This window comes from Notothenia coriiceps, unplaced genomic scaffold (assembly GCF_000735185.1).
Source record: "Notothenia coriiceps isolate Sejong01 unplaced genomic scaffold, NC01 NC01_scaffold00036551, whole genome shotgun sequence".
Lineage (NCBI taxonomy): Eukaryota > Metazoa > Chordata > Actinopteri > Perciformes > Nototheniidae > Notothenia > Notothenia coriiceps.
The window spans coordinates 19,889-30,728 of record NW_011369252.1 but is presented as its reverse complement, the minus strand read 5'-3'; the positions used below and the strand labels follow the sequence as shown (position 1 = coordinate 30,728).

The 10,840-nt window shown below is 39.7% G+C and overlaps 1 protein-coding gene across 2 annotated transcripts; it reads right to left on the bottom strand.

Moving 5' to 3' along the window:
• Positions 1–1,663: 1,663 nt before the first annotated feature.
• Positions 1,664–8,596, bottom strand: LOC104964053 (ATP-sensitive inward rectifier potassium channel 12-like). 2 transcript variants are annotated; one of them, XM_010792769.1, is made up of 3 exons: positions 8,412–8,596; positions 3,979–4,157; positions 1,664–3,820 (listed from the first exon to the last, which is right to left on the bottom strand). In XM_010792769.1, the coding sequence occupies exons 2-3, from the start codon at positions 4,068–4,070 to the stop codon at positions 2,206–2,208; spliced, it is 1,707 nt and encodes a 568-aa protein (XP_010791071.1). In that variant the 5' UTR covers positions 4,071–4,157; positions 8,412–8,596; the 3' UTR covers positions 1,664–2,205. The 2 variants fall into 2 exon arrangements, with proteins under 2 accessions (XP_010791071.1, XP_010791072.1); XM_010792770.1 differs by lacking the exon at positions 8,412–8,596 and adding an exon at positions 4,632–4,688.
• Positions 8,597–10,840: the final 2,244 nt, after the last annotated feature.

Genomic DNA, 10,840 nt, shown 5'->3' with positions numbered 1-10,840 from the left:
TGTCTCAGGGCATCTTAATATTTAAAAACCTATTAATGTGTTATACCAGATTAACGGGAAGAATCTCAGCTAACTGACGATACAAACCATTTTTACCAAAACAAAACACAAGTCTCATAAGAAGCATCTAAATGACCCCTGAGCGAAAAAATGCTAATGCACTTTGGCACAGAACTCAAGATAAAGATACCCTTATTACTTATCGTAACTGCACATACAAGATATCCGATTAAAGCTGAGACTGCGATTATATAGGTATAGTATCATCACTGAGCGATCAGAACTCGCGACAGGGGAAGCAAACACAGACATCACAACACGTAGCATTACGGAGCAAAAACGGGACATCGTCTCACCTTAGCTGTTATTCTGATCAAAAGTCGTGTTCAGTGGCATTAAAACGAGAAAAAACGCGGCTGAGGGTTAATCCATAGGTTAATTGAATGTGTCTGTCACTTTGAAAAAATTGTTTATAATCCATAATTCAATTTTTATGTAAAAATCGGAGAGTAAAAGTTAGCTGCTAATGGTAGCCACCAGAGTTATCGCAGCTTCCGGTTTTGGCAATGCGTTACTCTCACTCCTTATTTGGTCATGTGTGTGTGTATGCGGGAGTGTGTGCCTTGGCAGTCTCAGCTAGCGGTTAAAAAGAGATGTCAATCATCAAAATCGACAAAGGGGGGGCAGAGATATGGAAAATCCACCCAAATGACCTCAGAAGTGGTTTTCTTTTGCTAAATCTCTATAAAAAGGTCAAATTTCACTTGTTTTGCATCAATCTTGACGCAGGGTACTTATTATATGTTGTAGTTTTGATTCCTAAAGCTTTTAGTCTACCATCCCATCATTCAAGGGTGGTTTTTACTATAAGTCATTCTTTTTTGGACGGACACAATAATTACAATTTTTTTACTGTGTTCAATCTGAATTTACTTTAAAATAAAAACATCTATATTGATTCTGACACTTCTACATCCAGCTCACAGATGTAACCTTGCTTTGAGAAAAAAGATTATTAATTTAACCCTTTTAGAAGGGAAGATATGGTCATTTGTTCTGGGAATGTCATTTTCGAGCCTGAGACCTGAAAAACAGGCTCAGGGCTTATAATTTAGTTATCTCCTTGTCTCATGATAATCCATTCAATAGAAATATATAGTGTAAAGAAAATGTCAGTCTTGACCAAAGGGGTGGACGGACCAAGAGCTTTTTGAGACGGTTCTAAAAACAAATTGTCACCCAGGTTTTGGAAAGAAAAGTAACCAACCATGTTATGTACCAGAATTAAGACAAATAGGATTAGATTGATCTTGTGTAATCAGAGGCGGATGGTAATTATTATGGATGGGCTATTGAACCCATGGATGTCTAAGGAGAATGAGAGAAAGAGGTTGAACCAGTGAGAAAATGTGCAAGACTCAACAGAGACAATTCAAGCTTTTGAAGGTTTTTACTGATGTTTATTAGGTACTTTGTTCATCCACACTGTTGCAAAGTGTTTATATCTAATGATAAGAGTAATTATAAAGTGTTTGTTCTTCAACTGTGTTTGACAAACACATTTGAATACTGTTTCTTGGATCAGGGATTTATTTATTTTTTTAGCTGATTGTCTATAATGAGATAAAAAGCTTTTTATCAAATGAAACAGAACTCAGGCAGGAAGACAGCAGATGAAAATTAATAAATAATTTATTTTTACAGAGAAAATAATTGTGTGGAAGTGTGAGCATGTGCATCATGCTGCCTTTAAAATACATGGCTTTCCCGTAACATGTATTTATTTGATGCATAACCATTTCAAAATTAAACAAAAGCATATCATATTTACAAAAACTGAATGGAAATCAAGAACAAAACGCTTGACTTAACTTTATATCATACACTGTCATAATGAATAAAACAAGAAAGCAATAAAATGTTCAAGATACCTCATGATTTGAGAGAAATACCTGGTCACCATGTTTAAAAGTAGATGAGCTGTGCGTTGTTTAGATGCTGATGTTACAACTGAAGGTGTATAATGTCTGAAACAAGAGAAAGTTATAAGTTATGAGTGGATTTTGTGAAAAAATAACCATTTCATCCTCTAGAAATACAATTTAAATTTCATCCTCCATCTTTAATTTGTACACTAGTTCAATACTTTGGTTGGATGCACACGGATAAAGAATAAACATTTGTAAGTGCAGCCATGATCATTGATTAGACCCCTGACTCTCTGCTAATGTATAAAGGTAGGGTAGGCTGTAGTCTGTCAAGGCTGATCTGATTCTCCGTGTCCAGAACACACAGCATCTCCACCTTCTGCTCCTCCACAAATGTCTCTTTGAAACCCAAATGAATGTCCTCTCTTTCACTTCTGATGTTCAGGCTCCCTGCCTCCTCTTTCTCATTCTCCTCATCCTCGTCATCCCCGCAGCACAAAGCTACCTCATTCTCGTAGCAGAAAGCGCTGGGGGAGTGAGGGCCCATGAGGTGGCGGGCTGCCCTCTTTGTAAATGGTGATGGAGACCTGGAGTAACTCGAGCTGGAGGATGAGGATTGCCCGCCACGGCCCTTCATCTGACTCAGTTCCTTGGCACTGCAGTGAGGTGTAGATGGCACTTCGTAGGACTTATGAAAACGGGAATAGTCCACGTGGTAGCGCGCACCCTTCTCAAATACCACAGGCTCAAAGCGGTGACCCCACAGGACCTCCTTGGACAAGTAGGAGCTCCGGGCTTGTGTGGTCATAGCTGTGGCCTCCACCATCCCCTCCAGGATTACCACAATCTCAAACTCTTCCTTGAGCAAGTCGGCACGGCTCATGTTATACAGAGGACTGTTCTCGTTGATCTCGTGGACCACAACCAGTGGCGATACCAGGAACAGCCGATCCAGCCCGTCATCATAGCCAACATCAATGTCTGTTTGTTCCAAAGGGAGATACTCGCCCTCTGCCGTCACGTGTGGCCTAATGAGCTGAGCACGCACATGAGCTTCGACAATGTGGCTCTTGCGCATGTTCCCCAGGCGCCACATGAGGCACAGCTTACCGTCTCTCATAGCAATGACGGCATAATGCGAAAACAGCAAGGTCTGTGCCCGCTTCTTGGGCCGCACCATCTTTGCCATGATGGTGCCAATCATGAAAGAGTCAATAATGCAGCCCACAATCGACTGGACCACAACGGTCACAACAGCAACTGGGCACTCTTCAGTGACACATCGGAAACCATATCCAATGGTGGTCTGAGTCTCTATCGAGAATAGGAATGCTCCAATGAATCCCTGGATGTGGAGAATACATGGCCGCCATTCGCCTTCTCCGTTGCTTCGAGTATCCCCTTCCTCCAAAGGAATATGAAGATTAAAGTCTCCATGAATTAGTGCCACTCCCCAGAAAACCACGCCAAACAACAGCCAAGAAAGAAGGAAAGTGGTAGTGAAAATGAGCAGAAGATAACGCCAGCGTATGTCCACACAGGTAGTGAAAATGTCAGCCAGGTATCGTCGTGGCTTACCCTCCATGTTGTTGAATACCACATTGCACTGGCCGTTCTTCTTCACAAAGCGGCTGCGCAGGCGGCCAGAGCCCAGATCAAGACCGAGATGACATGAAGGTGAAGCTCGGCAGCTGCTGTGGATGATGGGCTCATTTGTCACTCTCAAAGACAAAGCTCCTCTTCCCTCGTTCCCTCCTGGACACTCTCCTCCTCCTTCCTCACCCCGCATACAGGTTCCAGACAGTATCTGCTGATTCAGAGGACTGTGGCCGTTGTGGAGGCCCAGGCTGGAGATCTTCAGGACATCTTCATCTGTGGCAACGATGCTGTATCTGGAGGAACAGAGGGGAGAAAATTAGTCCAGGACAACTGACAGTTGTACACGATACATAGTTGGCTACTGTTGCAACCACTGTCAAACACTCTGCTCTTTAAGTGCCATAAGGGAAAAATTTAAGACTGGCAGTTCTGGCCAGTTAATTGCTTTTACCTATTTACCCGCACCGCTCCCATGGCACCGGTGATCATCAGGCTGTGTCTGCGAGGGCAGTAATGTAGGTTGGGGCGGGCAGTTCCAACCATTAAAGTACTGTTGCTGGACAGGGAGAAAGTATGAGCTCAGGTCTGACTCGCATCCGTTATCAGCGCTGCTTTCTCATGATACATTTTCTGTGAAGAAAGAAGACAAAAAACGTATTTCTTAAATAATTACAAGTGTAAAGGTCAACAAAGTATACATGTTTAACAAAGATCGTTAATTCCTGAGCAACAAGGCTGGAAGATAACAGCTCTGTGAGGCCATACTGACACAGTGGTGCTTTGATCTATATGCTAAGGTCAACAGGCTAACAATGCTCATAATGACAATGTGTAAATGCTAACAGTGGAAGCTGTTGCTCACAATAATCTACTTTGTTTAGCATGTTACTTTGCTAATATTTTGCGGATCATCCACTATTTGTTGTGCTATTTGAGTCTGGACCAAAGCAGGGGACCAAACGTAATCGGCATGCATAGTGCCATCCCCCTAGCATGGCGAACAATCTAAAGAGTCAAATCTCTATGCAAATGTTGGCCTTTCCCTAATGCATGGAGCAGACCAGACAGTTTTGTGTAATGAAAGCTTATTGATCAGGTCCTCACCAGTGGTTAGCCTTAGGGACCTTCAGGGCAACCAGTGGTGGAAAACCAGACAGGCAGTGGAAGGGACAAAGGTCTAAAAAGAGATGAATCCGTGGTAATCTACTGTTAGAGGAACAATTGATCTGCGGTTTGGCCCGATGACAAGGTTGGAGGGTGATTATTATGTCAGCAAGCCGGGAACCAGAAGAACCAAAAAGCAACGGGTTGCATAACATAGAGCAGGCTAATCACACGCAATAAAAGTGGGGCAACAGTGTTTTTTTATTTTATTGTCAATCACTTTTGCTCACTTATATTAGTTGATAAGAATGGATTGTTTAATGGATTGTCTTGGGAAAATATTATGAAAAACAATGGCAGTCAAGCCTTTCATTAATATCAAGCATGTACATAGTGAAACCCTAAAACACATTTTGACGGGATTTGCTGTCATGTGATGTGGGTCATGTGTTATGCTTCAAGACTCTTTTTCCTGTTACACCAAGGACAGATGTCAGGAACTGGCAGATTATTGGCTGGATTAAGAGTGATTCCAACTGGATAATCCCAAAAGGGCAGATGATTATGTCATCTTGATAACTCCCACAGCTGCGGAGGAGTGTGTCCTCCACGTAAAGTCACAACCTTTACTTAAGAATCCTTAAAAATGGCAGCTAATATTGTCAAAGTAGGTCAGTGCCATATCAATGCCTGCAGCATCATGTATGAAATCAGGACAACACAACACAGTTTACATGTTGGTCTGTTGGATTTACAATGGGGACACGAGTGAAAGACTGCACTGTTCTGGTGTAGTTCAAAGGACTTTTGCTTTTTATTTTATTTTACATTATTGGAGAAGATCACCCTGTGGTTTTAACATCGGTTAGTGCTGTATCTTGTGTTTTTTGTCTCAAAATGTTTTCATTTGATTAAACAAAGCATTGTGAAGCTCCCAAAGACAGGACACTAGCAGTACTGCCTTTGTAAAGCTAACCATAATAATCAATTGTCCTTAAAATGTCAGAGAGCTGTTATTTCAACTGTGTTTTTGTCTAAATGTTAGTCAAAATACTTGAGACGCCTGGTTATACTAGAAGAGCACAGACCTCCAAAACCAAATACCCTGTTTTGCCATTTTAACTAAAATGAAAAAGAAATTCGCTCCACTGTTTTCATAGTTTTCTGGTTGCAAACAAAGAAAACTGAAACCTAAAACTTGGCAAAGATAATAATGCAGTATGATAGTAAAGTGCTGTTGCCATGACGACAACCAGGTTTACAGTGTAACAGCATATTACACAAACTACAAAAACTACAAAGACAACACCAACCACTCAATGTCCAATAACTGGCTTGGCTATTGGGTGCACGTGGATAAAAAAAAGTCGTTAAGTGCACGGGGTGAAACATGGTGTCTTGATAGATATGTATATTCTTAATTTTGATAGGTAAAAGCTATCAAGCGGACGATGATCGAGGATGTTTCAAACTGACTAAAACGACTATGTTGCACAACCATAACACTGATCCATTTGAAATCTTCATGTTATTGTTTTATCTGGCACGTGACCTACCCTAATCAATATTTGTTGCATGCCTCTGCAGTGAATCGTGCTCATTTAACTGGCTTTGTTTACATTATAATGTAAAGAGTTTAAAACCAACAAGCTGCCAGTATGTGAAGGCTTAGTAGCTACATTTTCATGTAGATTGTGGTTTTGAATGCTTTCTTTTATAAATGCTGCTTTGTGTACATGTTCTTAAATGAATCTGCCAAAAGCGTACATGCATAATTCCCTTTATGTCTCAAACATAAAACACAGTCAATACTTCATTGCTGTGTCTAATGCGGCTACCTGTTGTCAGTAAATGCCTGAAAGATGTCTTTAGTTCTCAGCGGATGGGATCCCTGGGGGGACAATGGCAGTAATTATACTGTGGATCATATCTACTGTATTATCCGTCTCCATAGGAACATCCTCTCACGATAGACCTCAGCGTGTGTGGTGATTGTTCATCATGTGAGACAACTTGTGAGAAGAGGATGGAAGGGGAGGTAGGTAGAGAAATAGGCCTTTACCTTAAAGGAATACTTCACCCCAAAATATACCTTATGTGTATCCATTTCTCAGCCTTTTTTCTCACTCGACTGTGAACAGAAAATCTAAAGAAATTAGGAAATTCTTGATTAATTTAAATGAATGGGGGCAATACTATATCATAACATTCATTTAAAAAATAACAATTTACATGTTACAGTTAAATAAGTGACAAAAACATGCATAATGCCACAGAGCTCTCCAGATTAAGGTCCTCATTCTTATGCAGCAGGTTGAAGACTCTGACGTAGCTCCTGTTTAGATACGTCAGAGGAACTAAATTGACATACAGTATATTACAGCATAATCCCATACAAAGAATGGAGGAAAACCAGATTAGTATGTCCCTAATCCAAACAACGATATGAAAGGTGGATAGTAGTTGCTGTGTGACCCGGTTTAAGACCTTTTGTGTAATCTGAGATCTAATGATATGAGAAGGGAGGGAGGGATAAGGAGAGCCAGAAAGAAATGTTAGCGGCTCTTCCGCATTGGACTGAGTGTGAGAAAAAAAATACAGATTGGGTTGAAGAGATTATGACGTCAATTGATGTTAGAAAAACGTGTAATGCCATTTACGGAAAATAGAAGATGTACACACATGAAGGTAAATCTATATCTAAAATACAATGGAATTTGTGAGTGATCCACATTTGCCTTTTCTCTCTTTTTCTGTCTCTCTGTACAACAATCTTTCTTTAAACTGACATTTAAGAAGGGCCTACATCTCCCGACGGACAAACGTGGGTCCACACACTGTCCTCAGTCCCACAGAGAAGCAGAAATAGAAACATGTACTTATTCTTTTTACCAACACGACTACAAGAAATAATACTAAATCAACAATACACAGAATCCCATTTGTATAACATCACGAGGCAAAATCTTTTACACACACTGTGAGTGTGGTTCATACATTGTTGCCTCAGTCCCAACATGTGTATTAATTGACTGAAATTAAAATGATATAAGTTTCCATCTTTGCACATGCATCACTGTTGCAGGATAACTTAAAAGCCAATCGATGGTTAACACAGTGCAACCAGAAGTTATGACGGGGCAGTTTGCAAACTAAGCAGCAGCTGTGACGTGTGTTGGTCTCATTGAGGCCACAGGAGCTGTCCAGTGCTGAAAATCAATCCAAAGCCTGCAGGAATAATCGACAGCTTGGAGCCGAGCGGTGGGGGAGCAGAGTACTACTCTAACCTTGAAAATAATGTTGGCCTTTAAAAATCTTTTCATCTATCTGTTTACATTTCCCACATTTGTTAAGGTTGGCTTACTCAGTCAGATGCTTTATTTCAGTATATGTGTTTTTCTAAGTTTTAACTTCAGAACAGGGACAGACAAACTTTTGCAGGAGTTACTGAGTTGGAAGTTTCTGACCACCTTCTTTTATATGCAGTTTTGAAATTGTGGGATTTAAAATAGAGTCAGGAAAGTAAACAAGTTACACTTCTCAGTGATAACACAATGCACTAGTAGAATATTTTTGGTTTATTCTTTTTTATTATATTTTTGTGTGTGTTTAATGGACTAAACTGCAACTGTTTTTCTTGCTACCATGCATGCAGAAAGACATCAAATGATCCTTGAAAAATGTTAAATAAAATGCCTCTCCGGGGGTTTATCCTCCCAGCATAGCCAACAGACATTACCGCAAATACAAATATTAGAGAATAAATCTATAAACTCTTACCTTAATGTTGATGCAGACAAAATCACTGGAACACTAACATTGGTTTCATCCTCATAAAAAGTTTTTGTTGCCACTCTCCTCTCCTTCCTTGTTTTTCTTCAATGGACAAACATATTTTGTATAAATCTGCTAGATTTCTGTGGCACAAACTTGTACATGTCTCCCGTCTGAGCTCTGGCTTGTTGCTCCATAGTAGCTGAACGGAGTCGCTCCTGCCTGGTGGTTGTTCATCTGCTCCGATCCCTGCCAGTGTGCGTGTGTGTGTGCGCGTGTGTGGGATAGAGAGAGCGAGAGAGAAAGAGAGAGAGAGAGATAAAGGGATCGCTCTGATTATGTTCCTATTTATATATACATATATATGCTATTGTCTTCTCAAGAGTGAGAGATGTGGATTGTATAATTTAGACTTGAGCCCACTCAAACTTGCATCGACATCCAACAAACACTAGAGAAGATGATCCGACAACATTTCTGCAGAGACTCTGGAGAAGTATTTCTGAGGCATACGGGCTGTTCTATGAGCTACAAAATGGGGTTTCTTATAATGCAAAATGATATTATCAAATACGAAAAAAACAAGTCCAATAGTCAGTTCAATGCATGTTTATCTGTTTTTGCACAATATATGAAGATTTGATTTTGATTTTTTAAAAACGAGTGTAAAAAGCTGCATTTCGTTATCAGAAAGTAAAGTTGGATGTGTTGCAATACGTTGAACAGCAGTTAAGTAATTTATTATGAATATTCAAACTATTTTAAATGTCTGTAGGTTGCCAAACAACTTAAAATTAAAATAAATTCAGAGGCTTTTTAATCATTTTTACCTATTTAATTTTCCTCCTCACAATGTGGCTATGAATAAAAGTCCAACGGCAGACAATTACGTTCAGGAGAGTGTTTGTCAGTCATAGACAACAGATGATTACATTTGGATGTACATACTTGTTTGTAGTCAATACATTATATACATTTTGTCACAGGAATAACAGCTCATCAGTTTGACTTTAAATGTTATAATGGTTTTTTTAAGTTAATCGGCGACAGATCACGAGTAGATAATAACTTATTAAGTTGTGACAACTCAAAGTTAAAGACTTGGATATGCTGGTCTTAATTTGGGTTTATTTTAGGACCTGTGCATTGACTGGGATTGGCTCCAATACGCACAGTTCTCTACACAATCTTCTCATCAAAATCTTAAGCCTTTTTACCAACACAATAACAGAATTGTTTTCCATAGTGTCAAGGAGAGGATTTCAGGATTTATTATTGTTTTTGTAAAATTACTCCAACAGATAACCATGATGAACTAATCGCCAGTCTGCTGAAGATAATCAGAGAGGCGGAAGAGAGTAATTGCTACAATCTCTGCAACTTCCACCAGTTCACTGCTTCCTCCTCCTCGCAGCAAGAACCATATTGTAACAAGTCATGATGGACTGGTTTCAACTCAGCCCTGTGCTTTTAATCTGTATAACACAAATACTTTTAAAAAATTGCATTTGTGACACCTTCACTGGGAGATTATGTGGAAGTGAACTTTCCACTCTGACCTCTCAATGTCATCTGTCTCAGACATCATTTTATGCCAAGGAAGTGATTATGTCATTTCTGATAAACAAAGGTTACATAAGGGTGTTTTGTGTTTACATCCTTTTGTAATTCCTGGAACCTTAATCTGTCAGAAAACTCTGATAATGAGGAATTAAAAACATTTGACCAGGCTGCAAGTCGCAGAGAATATAGAGCCGCAGCGTCGAGCCTATTGACGAATGATGAATAGATGATTTACTGCTCATGTTTGTCATAATATATATTTCCTTTTCATATTGTTTATCTGAAAAAACTGACTGTTTAGGGAATAGTATGCATTATACTTTTACTCATTATAGGGAGAAAGGCTAGTTTTGTTCCTGAGTAGTGTGATCATAACAGATGCATGTGAACAGCTGTCCATATTAACCACAGTAAATACAAGTGAATGGCCCTTTGAGATAATCCCTTTGGGTCTGTGTCAGGGCTGTTAAGATTATTCACAACTTTTATAAACTCAACAATAAATAAGTAGTGAAAATAATCATAAATTGCGGCTCTAAAATGATCATGGGATAAAATACTCTGGGATATGAGATGATATGTGCAGGACTTATGTCCAGCCGATCTTAAAAGCCCTTTATAAAGAGACATTTCCTCTCGGTTGGCAGCCTGGTTTGATTTGATTTGTTTTTTTGTGTCTGTGTGTGTGTCTGTGTGTGTGTGTGTGTGTGTGTGTGTGTGTGTGTGTGTGTGTGTGTGTGTGTGTGTGTGTGTGTGTGTGTGTGTGTGTGTGTGTGTGTGTGTGTGTGTGTGTGTGTGTGTGTAGTGTGTGTGTGTGTAGTGTGTGTAGTGTGTGTGTGTAGTTAGTACGTAGTTAGTGAGCTATATAGTAT

What these genes read in the sequence shown, in the direction of transcription:
- LOC104964053 (XM_010792769.1), bottom strand. Translation starts at nt 4,070, where the DNA reads ATGGTTGGAACTGCCCGCCCCAACCTACATTACTGCCCTCGCAGACAC. An exon ending in GGAGCGGTGCGGGTAAATAG is followed by an intron (nt 3,821 to 3,978) that starts GTAAAAGCAATT and finishes CTGTTCCTCCAG; the next exon opens with ATACAGCATCGTTGCCACAG.